Source organism: Mesoplodon bidens, assembly GCF_964165515.1.
Source record: "Mesoplodon bidens genome assembly, chromosome: 3".
Classification (NCBI taxonomy): domain Eukaryota; kingdom Metazoa; phylum Chordata; class Mammalia; order Artiodactyla; family Ziphiidae; genus Mesoplodon; species Mesoplodon bidens.
Window position 1 is genome coordinate 11281402 of NC_138178.1, and position 20096 is coordinate 11301497.

General features: G+C 37.7%; 1 protein-coding gene across 7 annotated transcripts in view; it reads left to right on the forward strand.

The window, feature by feature from the left end:
* ARHGAP21 (Rho GTPase activating protein 21) overlaps positions 1-20096 on the forward strand; it is a 129737-nt gene that overhangs the window by 98802 nt on the left and 10839 nt on the right. For 4 of the 7 annotated variants that reach the window (XM_081228983.1, XM_081228982.1, XM_081228986.1 and 1 more), the window contains 10 exons: positions 3409-3567; positions 3712-3814; positions 5971-6007; positions 8305-8430; positions 13982-14266; positions 17380-17444; positions 17524-17660; positions 18572-18714; positions 19509-19664; positions 19761-19839. In XM_081228983.1, the coding sequence (XP_081085109.1) occupies positions 3409-3567; positions 3712-3814; positions 5971-6007; positions 8305-8430; positions 13982-14266; positions 17380-17444; positions 17524-17660; positions 18572-18714; positions 19509-19664; positions 19761-19839 (1290 nt within the window). Of the gene's footprint in view, positions 1-3408; positions 3568-3711; positions 3815-5970; positions 6008-8304; positions 8431-13981; positions 14267-17379; positions 17445-17520; positions 17661-18571; positions 18715-19508; positions 19665-19760; positions 19840-20096 lie in introns of all 7 variants that reach the window. The other 3 variants (XM_081228980.1, XM_081228981.1, XM_081228984.1) reach the window with 1 other exon arrangement.

Sequence of the window (20096 nt, forward strand, 5' to 3'; positions counted from 1 at the left end):
CACTGTCAGAATCAGTTTTTTTTAAAAAGTTCCACATAACTTATATCTTTTATAAATATGACATATTCAAGTTGTAAACATTGTAGGGACTCTCAACCTAAATTGTGCTCATATTTGTATCGGTACCCTTAAGGCCAGCCTCAAAGAACAGTAGAATTCTATTGTAGATGGAAATGATAGATATTTTATAGAAATGATTATTTTATGATTTTTTTTAAACATAAAAAGCCCTACAACCCATGGCTGTATTTCTCAGGCCTGTGAGAGGTTACCAGAATAATGGCATTATACTTTCTTCCCACTTAGTAAGAATAATATAATGAAGTTATATTGGAGTAATAGTAAGTTCACTAGTTCTATCTGTTAATATTTCTAGGTCAGGAATAAATCAAAAGGTTAATTATGCTTTTAAAGAGAAGTTTGGCTAAAATATAAAACAAATTTATTTAATTCTGTATACATAAAGATTTAGAATAATTATTAAAATAGACCATTTTGTTTATTAAAAATAAAAATGCTCACTAATTTGTTCTGATCACATTCTACTTTAAGTACTTATTAGAGTCTCCTTAGTTCCTACTGAAGGACATCTTCTGTTTTATGAATCATGACTTAAAAGTCCCCCAGCATAGAAATGTCTTTATAATCCATTTATTTCCTGTATGCCTCCCAGGACTTTAATATATTGCATATGATTACCCTGGTATATCATTTGAACAGCACCAGTGGAATAGGGTAGAATACAGAACTGAGATATGAACACAGAATTGATTTTACTGTTTCAGATGTAAATGCTGTCTATGGATGTAAGTGTTCTTAAGTTCCAAAATTTAATATTGAAATCCTTTTATTATTGAGCTTCAAAGTTTTATCTGACCAATGGGTATTTGTCTTTCCAATCTAGCTTTTTTTTTTTTTTTTTTTTTTTTTTTGCGGTACGTGGGCCTCTCACTGTTGCGGCCTCTCCCGTCGCGGAGCACAGGCTCTGGACGCGCAGGCTCAGCGGCCATGGCTCACGGGCCCAGCCGCTCCGCGGCATGTGGGATCTTCCCGGACCGGGGCACGAACCCGTGTCCCCTGCATTGGCAGGCGGACTCTCAACCACTGCGCCACCAGGGAAGCCCCAATCTAGCTATTTTTTAAAATATGTGTTTTACTGGGATAGACTTCAGCATTGAAACGGACTAAAAGAGACTATTTGCAATGTTTCTCAAAGTATTTTCTAGGAACACTAATTCCATTTGATAAAGGGGGAAAAACAAAAAAGGTTAGTGATGAAATAAATTGAGAAATGCTGGGTTTTGAAAGTTAAAGAAGTTTTGTCTGTCTTCACCATAGAACTCTCAGCGTCATTAACATGCTCCTATATATCGTGAATTTTCTAGACAGGATATAGTACAATTTATCTCAGAAGTATTTGACCATGAATCCTTTCTTTCATTTAGAGTATTTCAGTTTAGTATACCATAAAACACACTTTGGAGAATGTTGGTCTATACTCTATGCTATTTTATGGAACATTTAAATTAAAAGGAAGAAAAGAAAAGAATTAAGGCTTGCTGTTGTATCGTCACACTACAGGGTCTTTAATAGTCTGTGAATTTAATAGTTATTTTTCTTACTTGAAAACATTATAACCAATGCAAAATAAATAAATAAATAAATAAATAAATAAATAAATAAATAAATAGGTGCCTTGGCTTTATTCCCAAAATATCACAGAATGGAGCCAATTTATTTACTTAGTTATCTGTGTAATACAGAGCTAATGAAACATCTTGCAGAAGGAAAATTTTCCAACATTTTGTTACACATTTAATATCTAATATTCCTTTGGGGTCACATAGACTTAGAAAAATGAAGAAGATAAACGACTTTGTTTTTAAATTAGGAATATCAGTCATTAGCAGTAATTTGTTTATGCCCACTCCCACACATCGTGCTCTTGTAAAGCTTCATAGTAAGTCCTGAAAATAAATTTCAGTTCACAAGTAAACACAAAACGAGTAATGAGTTCCTAAGTAATTTGTTCTATAGTAGCAGGTATTAAGGTATATTCTCCAATCCTGATTTTCTATGTTTCTTTTTACTACTCATAACTATTAATATAAAGAAACCAGCTGTATTACCCACATCGAGTTCCTCTCAAATTCGTTCTCCCCTCTTTTTTGCCGTACTTTTAATACTTCTTGTTCTTCTCACCCCAAAGTTGGCCAGTTATGTGTGTACTTAATTAGGATTAGCCTAAATAAAATTGAATTTGATTGGTGTAGCTGTGCTGGCCCTGGCATTTTAAACCAATTTAGAAGTTTTGTAGGATATAGCTGGATTACAGTGTCTCTATAGGTAAATTTAGCTATCTGAAAGTTACCCTTTCAGATAACTGGGACTGGGTGATTGGGTGACTAAATAATAATTCTGCATTTAGTATTCCCTTTTCTTAGCTCAGATTCCCCAAGTTTGAATTGGCATCTTCTTACTAGATAAATTTCTGTGTTCCAAGTTTAACAAAACTGCTCACCACAGAATAATTTTAGATGTTCATTTATCTTCCTTTTGGTAGTTGGCTTTTATCCCAAAATATTTCAAATTGATCTGTAGCACACCTTATAGAATACTATGCTTATTTCCTTAGGGAAATGAAATTTTTTTAAACTTCGCACTTATAAAAATTATAGAATTGTATCCCTAAAGCAGACTTTCTGGATTTTCAGCTAGTTCCTTTAATGTTGAAAAGAGATCCAATAGTAACTACACTCTCAGCCAGATCTGTCAGTTTTTAAAATAAATGCAAACCTCAAAAGCCCCCTAAAAAATCCTTGGCTTATGAAAGCCCAAAAGTATTTTATATTCTTACATAAATTAAACAGATACTTTTATCCCTTTTGTGGATTTATTGTTGTAGTCCCCTTGAGCTAGAAGTGACCCTTCCTGATAATCCTAGTCCAATTTCTTTATAGGGAATGAATTTAATACCCAGAGGAATTAAGTGGCTTTCACAAAGTCCAACAAGGCAAGTCCTTTGACCTCTCCCCTGCTCAGTCTTTCCATTCCTAACAGCTGGCTTATTCTGTGTGCTAAAATAAATCATTCTGAAGATGGATTTGTGACCATCGGTGCCTAATATTTATTAATTTCTTTTAAGGTAAATGTTGGATTCCTTGAAATTAGTACTTCCAGCATTTGTCAGCTGGCAAGCTGGGTCATCTTTCATACACATGCACCCCTCACATACACACAAACCCATGAAATCTTACAACCTCTAGTTAACTTGTCTGACCCATGAACCTGCAGAAATGCAGCCAAGTAACTGTGACACATTCCCGGTGGTTCTTTCAATAATGAATACTGATTACTGTTGTATTATTTTATCATTACTGATGATACCTATTTCCTCTCACCTTACAGATGAGCCCACTAGCCCCAGCATCGATCACGATATCCCACACATCCCCGCCTCTGCCGTCATCTCTGCTTCCACCTCCCAGGTACCCTCCATAGCAGCGGCCCCTCCCAGCCTCACAACTTCAGCTCCTTTAATTCGACGTCAGCTCTCCCATGACCAGGGTACGTTTCAAGGAGCAGTTATGTGAACTGTCTTACGTTCTCAGTTTTCCATTTAGAATACTGTGACACCCCGTGATCTCCTCGCCATTTAAAAAGAATCTGGAAACCACTTGCGCATGTCTAAATGTTAGGTTTTGATTGCAGAATCTGTTGGACCTCCTAGCCTGGATGCCCAGCCCAGCTCAAAGACAGAACGATCAAAATCATACGATGAGGGCCTGGATGATTACAGAGAAGATGCAAAACTGTAAGTCTCAAGCGTGTTATCTTAAATACTTGTTAGTGGGTGCTCAGTATGACCTTGACATGTAAATACTGAATTTACTGATGCCTTTTATATTTTCTAACTTTATGACATTATGCAAATAAAAAATCAAAGTTGTGGGCTTTCCTGGTGGCACAGTGGTTGAGAGTCTGCCCGCCGATGCAGGGGACACGGGTTCGTGCCCCGGTCCGGGAGGATCCCACATACCGCGGAGCAGCTGGGCCCGTGAGCCGTGGCCGCTGGGCCTGCACGTCTGGAGCCTGTGCTCCACAACGGGAGAGGCCACGGCAGTGAGAGGCCCACGTACCGCAAAAAAAAAAAAAAAAAGAAAAAAACATCAAAGTTGTGACATGATAATACATTCAATTGAATTTTTTTAAAAATTAATGTTTAAAAATCAGTAATACACAAACATAATACAAAAATACATATAAAAATATATATATTAAATAATTACTTCTGCTTTAGACCTTCAGTCACCCAGTTCTACTCTCAGATGTAACTATGCTATCATTTTGTATAATTCCAGAGCTATTCTGTGCATAAAATCATGCACACATTTACGTACGCTTGTATACGTTTGTGTGTGCTCTAATTGTGTTTATAAACAAATGATAGGTGCTGTACACACTTACCTTGGAGAGCATTCAGTGCATGTATGCCTGGCTTATTCCTTTTCATGATTGTTTAATTTTCCACTGAGTAGTTATATCATAATATATTTAACTGGTATTCTGTATTCTAACAGACATTTAGATTGATCAAATCTTACGCTACAACAAATAATCCTTCAGTACCTATATTTGTACATAGTTCATTTAGCATATATGTGAGTGAGTACAGTTGGAAAAAGAATTGTTACATCAAAGGGTATGTGTATTTTTTACTTTAATATCTATTGTCAGTTGCTCTCCAATTTATTCCTCCTGAACCAGCTGCCTAAGGGGAGTCTGTGTGAGGTGTGGCCAAGGGCAGTGGCAATGGCTAGCAGGGATTTTTCTAATGATGCAGGGTGGGATGTGTGAGCCATTTTAGCCTTTACTCTCCCTCATTAAAAGGTATCAGTAAACAGCCACATTTCAGAGTTGCCTTCACCTTACCCCAGCTACACAGTGCTTCCTGCAAAGATGGCAGGACCGTGTGTTTCCTCCTTCATCCTCACCTCCCCTGACGCTCCTTGGTGATCAGTGAGGCTCCTGTCACTGGTACCCCCTTTCCTATTGTTCCAACAAGGGAAGCTCGGTTTTGATCTCTCAGAGAACAGCGCTCTGCAGTTTTGTTTGAGACGTGTAAGCACTGGCGCCCTCTCTCCCCGTATCCACTTTTTACTTCACTGCATTTAACCCCACTTCTTCATATGCTGTAGTTCAGATTACAGGCGTCTCCTGATGTTGTCGAAGATGAGTTTGCATATCTATTTCTGGTTGCCTTGTTGGGGGTTGGGGGGCTCTGAGAGGGGAGGACAGCGCCATCTTCGATCACACCTTAAAATCCTAAGTTCCTTAATGAACTTTGAATTAAAACAACAACAAAACAAGTTTGTCCCATAAGTTTAAATTGTTTTTGAATAATTAATGTGAACCTGTCCTCCGAAGCCCTAAGCTTATTCAGTGGCAGCTGCTGTTCTCTGTACTGAAACATCCAGAATATGGTCAGAGGGAAGAGTGGCGGCCATGACCAGCCCTGATAATGCACTTGCTGCCGCCGTGTCCACAAGCTGGACAAGTGTGGAAGTGCCTGTCTCTATCTGACCGCTGATGGTGACCACTGACCAGTCATTATTGACAGTGTGAAAATCCTTAATAGAGCATTACACCTGTGGGTAAATAATAACATAAAGCCTAATGTCTAGTCTGAATAGCTTTTTCCTTGATATAAAAAAAAAGGATAAGAAAATCTCACCTTTTATTCAGAGATGGTTTTAAGTTACAGTTTAAGAAAACTTCTATCATGGAATCGAAAGTTTAAGTACTTATAAAACTAGCTGTTTTTCCTCATTTGCATCAAACTCTGATCATTTAACATGGTGACGATGAAATGTCAGCTTATTAATGAAAGGGTAGTTGTAATAGTCAAATTACTTTTACATCTTTAAGGTATTTTTTATGCATTTACTGCAAATACTTCTTTTCCAACAGGTCCTTTAAGCATGTATCTAGCCTGAAGGGAATCAAGGTAGGTATTCATTATTTTTAAAATTTCGGTAAATGATAAATGTTTCTATTTACCTGAATTTACTTTGGCTCTTCATAGAGAATTATTTCTTTTATCCATTAGGTATTTCATATTTAAATATCATAACCTCCTATTCTATAACTTTCAAGTGCATTTGGAAAATATCACTCTAAGTTGTGATTTCGAAACATATTCATCAAATATATAGCAGTTTACATACATTGTGCTGATTTTTCTTATTTTGTAAGTTTATGGACAAATATTTAACTGCCCAGCAGTATGTTTTTTTTCTATCCTCAACATTATTATTTCCTGCCTCCCCCCAGTTCCCCCCAATACAATCCGCCCTGTCCTCTCTTGTTTATCCTTCCCTCATGCCTTTCCCTCAATGAAACAATAAAAGCTGTTAGACAGGAATTTCCTTATTTTACCTTCTCCAAAAATACCAGGACCGTCATTTATACCCACACTTTCTGCCTTCCTTACCCTTATCTTAATAAGTATTTTTTTACGTGGCACATTATCCTATTAAACACAAACACCCACGTTTCTGCTTTGGATTCCATCACTTTTCACTTTCTCAAGACCCCTCTCTCTTCTGCATAATCACTCTTTCCATTGGCTCAGTCACCATCATATAGAAGCATGTTCTATGATTTCCTGTATTTAAAAGAAAAACCTTCCTCGAATCCACGTCCCCCTCTGTTTACTGCTCCGATTTACTCTTCCATTTTTCATAGCAAAATTCTTTGGGAAAAAAATTGTCGGTAGTTTCTACTTTCCCACGTCACATCTTTCTCACCCCACACGCATCAGAATGACACTGTTCAGGCCAAGGTTACCAGTGACACTCAGGTTGCAGAACAACTGGCTGCTTGGATTTTTCACTTATTTGACCTTTCAGGAGTATCCAACGTAATTTCCCACTTACTTTCTGAAACACTTTCTTCTGCTGGTTTCCATTTCTGCCTCTGCATAATATTTAAAATGTTGGAGAGTCTAGAGCTGGTTCTGACTCCCCTTTCCTCTCCACCTACCCTCATTTCCTCGATGCTCCTACCCAGAGATCTCCCCGCGTGTATATTGCCAGCCTTGACCTCTTCCCCAAACCGAGGCTCATGTGGGCTCCTGCCCTGCACCATCTCCATTTGGGTGTTTTACAAGCAATTCAAGGTTTCCATGACTAAGTAGACTTCAGTGACCCCCCAGACATGAGTATCCCTCCTTTTCCCCCATCTGTCTAAGTCCACTTCAATTTACCCACTTGTTCAAGCGCCAGGTCTAGGAATGAAGCTTGTTTCTTATTTTCCCTTTCAAATGGTGTCCGCTCTACCTCCAGAACATACCCTGAACGTTTACCTTCCTCTCTGTCTTCACTTTCGCAACTTTAGTCCCAGCTGCCACCGTCCCTCACCTGGATTCCCACAGTACCACCTCCTTTCATGGTTTCCCTTTCAAATTCGTTCTCCAGGTAGCAAGCAGAGCGACCTTTCAGCTGTATGATCAGATGATGTTACTCCTCTGATTCATCACTTCATGGCCTCCCGCACACTCCTGCCACAGCCTGAAGTACCCTGAACAATCTATAACTAGCTGTTTCTCTTACTCCTGTGGAAAAGTGAACATTTAAAATGATAACAGTGAGGGAATGCCCTCGGGGTCCAGTGGTTAGGACTGGGTTCCACCCCTGGTTGGGGAGCTAAGATCCCACATGCCTCGATGTGGCCCCCAAAAAAATGATAACAATGAATGTACATTCAGTAGCTATATATTCTCGTTGAATTTTTCTTTCCCCTGATCTTTCGTGGTTGCCTCTTTTTAAAATGTTTTCTCCAAATTTCATCTCACATGTTCTTTCTGCAGAGAGGTCTCACCTCAGCACCACCAGTTTATAGCTGCTGCTCTGTTGTTCCTTACTGCATCTCCCTGTTTCATTCTCCGAATGACACGAATCACAGTCTGATCATTTTCTTGTTTTATTTTTCTTTCTTCTTTGCCTTTTCCCACTAAAATGTGAGCTCTTGAGAGCAGGTAAATTATACTATTTCTATTATTTTTTAGTGGTTAAAAAAATTCCTTCAGGTGACTTTAAAAATGATGGTGGTCAATACCCATTTTTTTAAAAAGCAAAACCAGAAATTTTTCTAATGTAATTGATAAAGTTAGGGTTTTTCAAAAATAGCCTTTCGTTTGGAAGATTTAGTAAAAGACTTTTTCAGCAAAACAATTTCAACATGCAAATACTTATAAAGAAAAAAGCTGACATTTTGCTATGTTTTCTTTGGCCTTTTCTATAGATCACAGACAGCCAAAAGTCATCAGAAGATTCTGGATCCCGGAAAGATTCTTCCTCAGAGGTTTTCAGTGATGCTGCCAAGGAAGGGTGGCTTCATTTCAGGCCACTTATCACCGATAGGGGCAAGGTAGTGTGTTTTCTCAGCTATTGTGAGCATGTGAAATGCAGGCCCTGAAAAATAAAGCATTAAGTCTCTATACATAAAATGGCAAAATATCCAGAATAAAGAGTGGAAAACATTTATAATATCTTTTTCTACATAAAGGAAAAATCATTTTTACTAATTCTAAGCAGAGCTTTAATTTTATACCTTTTTCATCCTTTATATCAATTACATGTGGAATATGTTGTCTTATATCTTGTCAATGTAAAAGAGACATCGGAGTATTTAAGAAGGAACTCTGCTTTTCTTATTAAGTAGTTTATTACGAATGGATTATTACAGAGTAGTACTTTAGGGACCGGCAGTTCTCCATATTAATAATTTTAAAATTTTTATTCAGTATATCCCAGTTTACTCAAGTTGCCTTTTTTTCTTTGAGTTTTTTTTTTCAACATCTTTATTGGAGTATAATTCCTTTACAATGGTGTGTTAGTTTCTGCTGTAGAACAAAGTGAATCAGCTATACATATACATATATCCCCATATCTCCTCTCTCTTGCGTCTCCCTCTCACCCTCCCTATCCCCCCTCCAGGTGGTCACAAAGCACCGAGCTGATGTCCCTGTGCTATGCGGCTGCTTCCCACTAGCTATCGGTTTTACATTTGGTAGTGTATATATGTCCATGCCTCTCTCTCGCTTTGTCACAGCTTACCCTTCCCGCTCCCCATATCCTCAAGTCCATTGTCTACTTCTGTGTCTTTATTCCTGTCCTGTCCCTAGGTTCTTCAGAACCACTTTTTTTTTTTTTTTAAGATTCCATATATATGTGTTAGCATATGGTATTTGTTTTTCTCTTCATGACTTGCTTCACTCTGTATGATAGTCTCTAGGTCCATCCACCTCACTACAAATAACTCAGTTTCATTTCTTTTTACGGCTGAGTATTATTCCACTGTATATATGTGCCACATCTTCTTCATCCATTCATCTGTCAGTGGACACTTAGGTTGCTTCCATGTCCTGGCTATTGTAAATAGAGCTACGATGAACATTGTGGTACATGACTCTTTTTGAATTATGGTTTCCTCAGGGTATATGCCGAGTAGTGGGATTGCTAGGTCGTATGCTAGTTCTATTTTTAGATTTTTGAGGAAACTCCATACTGTTCTCCATAGTGGCTGTATCAATTTACATTCCCACTAACAGTGCAAGAGAGTTCCCTTTTCTCCACACCCTCTCCAGCATTTCTTGTTTGTAGATTTTTTGATGATTGCCATTCTGACTGGTGTGAGGTGATACCTCATTGTAGTTTTGATTTGCATTTCTCTAATGATTAGTGATGTTGAGCATCCTTTCATGTGTTTGTTGACAATCTGTATATCTTCTCTGGAGAAATGTCTATTTAGGTCTTATGCCCATTTTTGGATTGGGTTGTTTGGTTTTTTTTGATATTGAGCTGCTTATATATTTTGGAGATGAATCCTTTGTCAGTTGCTTCATTTGCAAATACTTCCTCCCATTCAGAGGATTGTCTTTTCATCTTGTTTATGGTTCCCTTTGCTATGCAAAAGCTTTTAAGTTTCATTAGGTCCCATTTGTTTATTTTTGTTTTTATTTCCATTTCTCTAGGAGGTGGGTCAAAAAGGATCTTGTTGTGATTTATGTCATGGAGTGTTCTGCCTATGTTTTCCTCTAAGAATTTTATAGTGTCTGGCCCTACATTTAGGTCTTTAATACATTTTGAGTTTATTTTTGTGTATGGTGTTAGGGAGTGTTTTAATTTCATTCTTTTACATGTAGCTGTCCAGTTTTCCCAGCACCACTTATTGAAGAGGCTGTCTTTTCTCCATTGTATATTCTTGCATCGTTTATCAAAGATAAGGTGACCATACGGGCGTGGGTTTATCTCTGGGCTTTCTATCCTGTTCCATTGATCTATATTTCTATTTTTTTGCCAGTACCATACTGTGTTGATTACTGTAGCTTTGTAATATAGTCTGAAGTCAGGGAGCGTGATTCCTGCAGCTCCGTTTTTCCTTCACAAGATTGCTTTGGCTATTCGGGGTCTTTTGTGTTTCCATACAAATTGTGAAATTTTTTGTTCTAGTTCTGTGAAAAATGCCAGTGGTAGTTTGATAGGGATTGCATTGAATCTGTACATTGCTTTGGGTGCTGTAGTCATTTTCACAATGTTGATTCTTCCAATCCAAGAATATGGTATATCTCTCCATCTGTTTGTATCATCTTAATTTCTTTCATCAGTTGTCTTACAGTTTTCTGCATACAGGTCTTTTGTCTCCTTAGGTAGGTTTATTCCTAGGTATTTTATTCTTTTTTTTCAATGGTAAATGGGAGTGTTTCCTTAATTTCCCTTTCAAATTTTTCATCAGTAGCATATAGGAATGCAAGAGATTTCTGTGCATTAATTTTGTGTCTTGCTACTTTACCAAATTCATTGATTAGCTCTAGTAGTTTTCTGGTAGCGTCTTTAGGATTCTCTGTGTATAGTATCATGTCATCTGCAAACAGTGACAGTTTTACTTCTTCTTTTCCGATTTGGATTCCTTTTATTTCTTTTTCTTCTCTGATTGCTGTGGCTAAAACTTCCAAAACTATGTTGAATAATAGTGGTGAGAGTGAGCAACCTTGTCTTGTTCCTGATCTTAGTGGAAATGGTTTCAGTTTTTCACCATTGAGAATGATGTTGGCTGTGGATTTGTCATATATAGCCTTTATTATGTTGAGGTAAGTTCCCTCTGTTCCTACTTTCTGGAGAATTTTTATCATAAATGGATGTTGAATTTTGTCAAAAGTTTTTTCTGCATCTATTGAGATGATCATATGGTTTTTCTCCTTCAGTCTGTTAATATTGTTTATCCCATTGATTGATTTGCATATACTGAATCCTTGCATCCCTGGGATAAACTCCATTTGATCATGGTGTATGATCCTTTTAATGTGCTGTTGGATTCTGTTTGCTAGTATTTTGCTGAGGATTTTTGCATCTATTTTCATGGGTGATATTGGCCTGTAGTTTTCTTTTTTTGTGACATCTTTGGTTTTGGTATCAGGGTGATGGTGGCCTCGTAGAATGAGTTTGGCAGTGTTCCTCCCTCTGCTATATTTTGGAATAGTCTGAGAAGGATAGGTGTTAGCTCTTCTCTAAATCTTTGATAGAATTTGCCTGTGAAGCCATCTGGTCCTGGGCTTTTGTTTGTTGGAAGATTTTTAATCACAGTTTCAATTTCAGTGCTTGTGTTCAGTGCTTGTCTGTTCGTATTTTCTATTTCTTCCTGGTTCAGTCTCAGAAGATTGTGCTTTTTTAAGAATTTGTCCATTTCTTCCAGGTTGTCTATTTTATTGGCATATAGTTGTTTGTAGTAATCTCTCATGCTCCTTTGTATTTCTGCAGTGTCAGTTGTTAATTCTGCTTTATCGTTTCTAATTCTGTTGATTTGAGTCTTCTCCCTTTTTTTCTTGATGAGTCTGGCTAATGGTTTATCAGTTTTGTTTATCTTCTCAAAGAACCAGCTTTTAGTTTTATTGATATTTGCTATTGTTTCCTTCATTTCTTTTTATTTCTGATCTGATCTTTATGATTTCTTCTCTTCTGCTAACTTTGCAGTTTTTTTGTTCTTCTTTCTCTAATTCCTTTAGGTGTAAGGTTAGGTTTTTTATTTGTGTTGTTTCTTGTTTCTTGAGGCAAGATTGTATTGCTATAAACTTCCCTCTTAGGACTGCTTTTGCTGTGTCCCATAGGTTTTGGGTCATCGTGTTTTCATTGTCATTTGTTTTTAGGTATTTTTTGATTTCCTCTTTGATTTCTTCAGTGATCTCTTGGTTATTTAGTAGTGTATTGTTTAGCCTCCATGTGTTTTTATTTTTTACAAATTTTTTCCTATAATTGATACCTAGTCTCATAGCGTTGTGGTCGGAACAGATTCTTGGTACAATTTCAATTTTCTTAACTTTACCAAGGCCTGATTTGTGACCCAAGATATGATCTATCCTGGAGAATCTTCAATGAGCTCTGGAGAAAAAAGTATAGTCTGCTGTTTTTGGATGGAATGTCCTGTAAATATCAATTAAGTCCATCTTGTTTAATGTATCATTTAAAGCTTTTGTTTCCTTAATTTTTTTTCATTTTGGATGATCTGTCCATTGGTGAAAGTGGGGTGTTAAAGTCCCCTACTATGAATGTGTTACTGTCGATTTCCCCTTTTATGGCTGTTAGCATTTGCCTTATGTATTGAGGTGCTCCTATGTTGGGTGCATAAATGTTTACAATTGTTATATCTTTTTCTTGGATTGATCCCCTGATCAGCATGTAGTATCCTTCTTTGTCTCTTGTAATAGTCTTTATTTTAAAGCCTATTTTGTCTGATATGAGAGTTGCTACTCCAGCTTTCTTTTGATTTCCATTTGCATGGAATGTCTTTTTCCACCCCCTCACTTTCAGTCTGTATGTGTACCTAGGTCTGAAGTGGGTCTCTTATACACAACATATATATGGATATTGGTTTTGTATCCATTCAGCCAGTCTATGTCTTTTGGTGGGAGCATTTAATCCACTTACATTTAACGTAGTTATCAATATGTATGTTCCTATTACCATTTTCTTAATTGTTTTGGGTTTGTTATTGTAAGTCTTTTCCTTCTCTTGTTTCCTGCCTAGAGAAGTTCCTTTAGCATTTGTTGTAGAGATGGTTTGGTGGTGCCAAATTCTCTTAACTTCTGCTCGTCTGTAAAGATTTTAATTTTTCCGTCAAATCTGAATGAGATCCTTGCTGAGTAGAGTAATCTTGGTTGTAGGTTTTTCCCTTTCATCACTTTAAACATGTTCTGCCACTCCCTTCTGGCATGCAGAGTTTCAAGTTGCCGTTATAATAATTTTATTGTTTCCCCTTATTTTATAAATATAGAGGTATTTAAATGAATATCATTATCAATATATGCTTCATTAAGTAGATAACAATGTAAGAAAAACTTCACCAGAAAATTTTCTACAATATTTGTGCAGCTAAATTTATAAGAAAACTTTAATACTGTCAAAAGAGTATCAAATTTTTTTTTTAGAAAACCCATCTTGCATGTTGTTGCTTGACTGTAAAGTTGATAAATTTTGTTAACTAAATTCATTACGTGTACATATCCTTTGGGGATTACTTTTTTCAGTGTTTGTCATTTGCGTGATCTAAGACTTGTCTTAAGCCTCGCTTTCACTCAAAGGATTTTTCTGACTGACCTTTTTCCTTAATTTCTATTCCCTTAGCATTTTGTATGTATTTTGCTACACTCGCCTTATCCTAATTAACTTTGTTCATTTTATTTTCTCAACCCAATTAAAGTTGAGATTTCATTGCCCTTGATTGTGATAGGAATACATTACCCAGCTTGGTTTACGTTCCACACTTTTTGTCTTTCCTGCCCTAACAAATATATATTGACGTAAAGCAGGCACCTGCCACATTGGGTATACATTTAAGCGTGTTAACAGTGTTGCTAGATGCATCTGTCCTGTCACTAAGATTTAGCCAAGTATTGAGTATGCCTGATCTGTCTCATGTTCTCCAGCGAGTTGGTGGAAGTATTCGACCATGGAAGCAGATGTATGTTGTACTTCGGGGCCATTCGCTGTACCTGTACAAAGATAAACGAGAACAGACGACTCCGTCTGAAGAGGAACAGCCCATCAGTGTTAACGCTTGCTTAATAGACATCTCTTACAGCGAGACCAAGAGGAAGAATGTCTTTCGACTCACCACATCCGACTGTGAGTGCCTGTTTCAGGCTGAAGACAGGGACGACATGCTAGCCTGGATCAAGAGCATCCAGGAGAGCAGCAACTTAAATGAGGAGGTTAGTGTCCAAAATGACGTTGATAAAACTGACACTGTCACAACATTTTCTTTTTAAAGAAGACTGAAAGAATCTGATACATCATTTAAAAAAAATTATAATGTGCTATCTTCACTTAAAAATAGTTGATCAGGGCTTCCCTGGTGGCTCAGTGGTTAAGAATCTGCCTGCCAATGCAGGGCACACGGGTTCGAGCCCTGGTCCGGGAGGATCCCACATGCCGTGGAGCAGCTCAGCCCGTGCACCACAGCTACTGAGCCTGCGCTCTAGAGCCCATGAGCCCCAACTACTGAGCCCATGTGCCTAGAGCCTGTGCTCCATGACAAGAGAAGCCACTGCAATGAGAAGCGTCTGCACCACAACGAAGAGTAGCCCCTGTTCACAGCAACTAGAGAAAGCCCGCACACAGCAACAAAGACCCAACTCAGCCAAAAATAAATAAATGAAATAAATAAGTTAAAGAAAAGAAAAAGTTGATCAGAAGGAAAATTCAGGGACTTCTCTGTCATTCGTGGTTAGGACTCCGTGCTTTCACTGCCAAGGGCACAGGTTCGATCCCTGTTTGAGGAACTAAGATTCCACCAGCCACACAGCGCAGCCAAAGAAAAAGGAAAACTCAAGTGTACCTATTTTATATTATTTTCACTTATTGGGAAAATCACCATTACTGACCTAGAAAAACAGATTATTCATATATTCTGCATACTTTCTCAGAAGCAGTGAAGCACTGAGCAGAGACCTAGGTTCCTAGTCCTGGTCATTACCTTTATGACTGAATAATTCCAGATCTGTTTCTTTGTGTCAAAACCAGGGTTGTTGTGGGCTTAAGTTACAGTAAAAATGCTTCTCCAAACAAATTGCTGTGTAAATGCAGAGACACTGATAGCATGATTCTTGTTAATGAAATTATGCAGGAAAGAATATAATATAGCCTACTGTAATACAGTAATTGGTTTCTAAGAAAACTTAGTAGTATCAGAAATCATGTTATAAGCCACTTTTTCTTTTTAATAAGGAGAGTTTCTGACTCACAACCATCAAGTTATTTTTTACAGCAGAAGTTTCAGTAGTGAAGTTTTTTTTTTAAGTGAAGATTTTTTTTATTTTTTTTTTTATTTTTTGCTTTATAACAAATAAGATTTTTTTTTTAAGTGTACATAACTGTAAACTTTACAGAGCAGATTCAGCAATGATTAAGTCTAGGTTTTGCTCAAGGGTGCCTTTTTCATATCATCAACACAGTTTTTCTTAGAAGTTATTCTCCTTTGCGTGCCTGTTGTTATGAAAGAAAAACCGCCACAAGGTTCTTTCCCCCTACTGTGCCATTACAGTATGCAGCAACACCTACATTAACCATGAAGTTATGCAAATTATGTTCTCGAATTCTGTCATTTCCATTATATCCAATTCAAGTCATGAAAACTTAGACCATAGGAAAATGCCTGTACTTTTTCTCATCTGACAGTTTACACTCTACCTTGTTTGTCGTGAACAATGAATACCAGATCCCTATCAATACAGCCCTTTTTCTACAACCACTGCTATAAAGAGACATCAAACCTGAGTTTTGGCAAAGTAAACAGGGAGAATCACAACTTGGGTGTAGATTTTAGCTTTAAGTAGCAGTTCAAAGGAGTTCCTGTTTGGTCAGCCCCTGCTCTATGCCAGGCGTCCTGCTGGGCAGTAGATGACTTCGTCTTTGAGACATAGGGCTTTTTTAGGAATTGAATGAAGTGATGCTTATGAAGAATGCAGCCCAGTGCCTGGTAGGTCATGAACATGTACTTCATGTCAGCCATTATAGCATCATCACTATCATCTGATTCTAAGACACGGGTATTTTCATCGAGTTTTATAGCTAAGAAAGTAATAATTCACCCAGCGTATACCATATGGCTGTCACTCTTTTAAGCATTTTATATCAGTTAATCTCAGCAACCATATGAATGTCTTCTTATTATCCTCACCATGTTTCAAACAAGGAAACTTTGTGGCAAAGAGAAGTTAAGTAATTTCCCCAGGGTCACATAGCTCAGAATTGTCAAGCAGTCTTATTCTAGCTCTTAACCATATCCTCTTTCAGTTGGTAAATGAGAAGAATCGATTTGAATTTGAGAATTTACAAAGCCTGTATTCTTTGTAAATTGTAACGTTCACTATGACCAAAACGAGACAAGTAAAAAAAATACTTGCGGACACATGTCAATTTATAATTGGAACCAATAGGGAAAAAAAAATCATTTCCTTATGATCAACTCTGAGTTTTCCATGTAGCATATTATTTTATTTTTTATTTTTTTGCCGTTTTTTTTATTTTTATTTTTTTATTTTTTGCTTTATAACAAATTTAATCAGTTATACATATACATATGTTTCCGTATGCGGGCCTCTCACTGTTGTGGCCTCTCCCGTTGCGGAGCACAGGCTCCGGACGCGCAGGCTCAGCGGCCATGGCTCACAGGCTCAGCCGCTCCGCGGCATGTGGGATCTTCCCGGACCGGGGCACGAACCCGCGTCCCCTGCATCGGCAGGCGGACTCCCAACCACTGCACCACCAGGGAAGCCCCATGTAGCATATTATTGAGGTTAACCTGTTGAGGTTTAAAAAACCAGTTTTGAACTTTTCTCTTCTGATAATATAACTGTCACTTCTGATACTAATTGACCCTCAATCTCACTGTTCCTATCAATTAATCATTAACACATTTTGGCAGTATTCCATCTTATATCCAACTGTATTATTTTGAAACGCTGATCATTCTTTCTGGTATTAGAGAAAAAACTGGCTCACTGCTTCCCAGTCATTTATTAAAAACGCCAGATCAATTCAGTAGGTTTGAACACTGGCTACTTGCTGGTACTAGTCTAGGTGTTGCTGGGGTACAGAAAATAAACAGAAAACTCTTGGCAGTGGCGGAGGCACTTGAACATTTGTCACTTAGTGATGTTAGGTCATGATTTGAATAGAGCTTTTAAAACAACTCCATGGAGTCTGTATTGAATAAGCAAAGTAGTACAGTATAGAGCTCCCCCCTGCCCCCCAAAAAGAGTAGGATCCCTATTTAGGGAGTTTAGAATTGACTTTCTAATTTTACCTTCTATTTATTCTGTAGGACACTGGAGTTACTAACAGGGATCTGATTAGTCGAAGAATAAAAGAATACAACAGTCTGATGAGGTGAGAATCCCACCATGCCTGCAGGTTAATTGGGATGTAAAATACGTACATTGTCAGAAATGTTCCTTTCTTTCAGCAGCAAAGCAGAGCAGTTGCCAAAGACCCCTCGCCAGAGTCTCAGCATCCGGCAGACTCTACTTGGTGCTAAAGCAGAGCCTCGGACTCAAAGTCCACACTCCCCCAAGGAAGAGTCAGAAAGGAAGCTTCTCACTAAAGGTACTGATATCAGCATTCCTAGATAAATTTAGGATTTAAAACTGGGTTTGTAGTAAATCAACTATACTTAAGTAAAAAAAAAAAAAATTTTTTTTAATAAAATTGGGATTTTAAAGGTGTTTTCATGTTTTTCTGTGCCTTTTCTGCGGACCTCAGCTCAGGGTGAGCTAACCCAGAGATCACTGGGGGCCTGGTCCAGGCTGGTGGGGCCTTTCCCTTAAGCTGGGGTCCAAGACACCAGTTCTTTTTTTTTTTTTTTTTTTTTTTTTTTTTTGCGGTATGCAGGCCTCTCGCTGTTGTGGCCTCTCCCGTTGCGGAGCACAGGTTCCGGACATGCGGGCTCAGCAGCCATGGCTCACGGGCCCAGCCGCTTCGCGGCATGTGGGATCTTCCCAGACCAGGACACAAAGCTGTGTCCCCTGCATCGGCAGGCGGACTCTCAACCACCGCCACCAGGGAAGCCCAACACACCAGTTCTTATAATAAAGATGAAGTGAAGGAAAATACAACACATACATCTATGTCATAAACTACCAATTTGATAAATGCAGAGGATCCAGGTGTTTTCGTTTTGAAATAAAACCATTATGTTTCCTTTTGCTAAAATCTCACTATAAAGATGTCACATTAATTCTATTGTCTTGACTGTTTTAAAGAAAATCATGGTACAGATTGTCAAAGGGTGAAGAAGCATAATTGATTCGTACTAAATTATATGGAGGGTTGAAAGGAGTGCTATATCAGGAAGAGAACAGAATAGAATATGTTTGATACATAAAGGATATGTTATTTATAGTACAGGACTCTGATTTATATAAATATTGATAAAGGATCTTTAAAGTCATGATTTAAACACTCTTGTTTCTATTTTCTTTTCTTTATATCATTTTCTTTTGAATAACGATCAAAAGATGACACTAGTCCCCCAAAAGACAAAGGTACATGGAGGAAAGGCATTCCAAGTATTATGAGAAAGACATTTGAAAAAAAGCCTACTGCTACAGGAACGTTCGGGGTCAGACTGGATGATTGCCCGCCAGCTCATACTAATCGGGTAAGAGACACCAGCCAGCCAGATTTCCTAAAGCCATTAATTCAGCCGTAGTCATAACAGGACCCGAGTACACAGCCGTGCAGATCACAGGGGATATCTGTCCATCTGTTGAGTATTTTCCTCTTCTTAACAGACCTTAGTTCCTCTAAGCATGTCTGACCTGTATGGGTGTATGAAGTAATTTTATCTATAATGCTTTTTTCTAATGTGTTGACTCTGAAATAGAATAATTATTCAACTGCTAAGAATGTATCTGAAACTATCAGTAAGAAGTCATTTTCAAGTCGTGTGTTTCTGCTTTCAGCATTTTAAAAGAAGGATGGGAACAAGAATCTGATTAAGAAAGTGTGATAAATGTAAATGTACGTGTGTGTGTGTGTGTGTGTGTGTGTGTGTGTTTACAGTGCCCACGTTAGGATTCATATCATGAGTGGATGGATGTTATTCTTTCCCCCTCCTCTCCCTCTGCCCCCCTTCTTTTATTCAACTGAACTGTTTCCATATTCTCCCTACTTGCTCTTGTTTCTTCTTTAGACTATTATCTCCCTGAGGGTCCTCCTCTTTCAGTCTTGACCTGTTCATTCTCTTTCCACTGACTCAACTATCTCTTGCTGGTTTTATCTCTTCCCAGTTCTCCAATGTTTATATTCTTTATTTTCTCTATACCAAATAACAGCAATTTATATACTGTTTCCTTTTGGATGAAAAGGGACTTGTAGCTACGATATGTATCTACCAACTGAAGATAAACATTCATGCTGTGTTAAATAAAATGTTTATTTCTTATTTTGCAGTATATTCCATTAATAGTTGACATATGTTGCAAATTAGTTGAAGAAAGAGGTCTTGAATATACAGGTATTTATAGAGTTCCTGGAAACAATGCCGCCATCTCAAGTATGCAAGAGGAACTCAACAAGGGAATGGCTGATATTGATATACAAGACGATGTAAGTTTGTGTATTTCTATTTGAATAACTGGTCTGTGTTTTTTTCCTTTGTGGTACTGACTACAAAAATACTGTATTTTTATTTTACATACCTAGAAATGGCGAGATTTGAATGTGATAAGCAGTTTACTAAAATCCTTCTTCAGAAAACTCCCTGAACCACTTTTCACAAATGGTGAGTTAACCCCACCAAAGACACCGATGCAAGAGTTGAACATTACATTGTTGGGAAACCACAGCATATTAAATTGAACCAGGGGAAAATATTTTTGTCAAAAGAAACAGGAGGTTTTGTTTAGTTCTTACTTGTATACAAAGCATAATCATGTCCTATTTTTTGTCATTTGGATTGTTGTTTCCTCCTGATACATTTCAGTGAAAAACAGTTTATAAAATGTTGTTAAAGTTCAGTAAAAATATATATTATCCTGT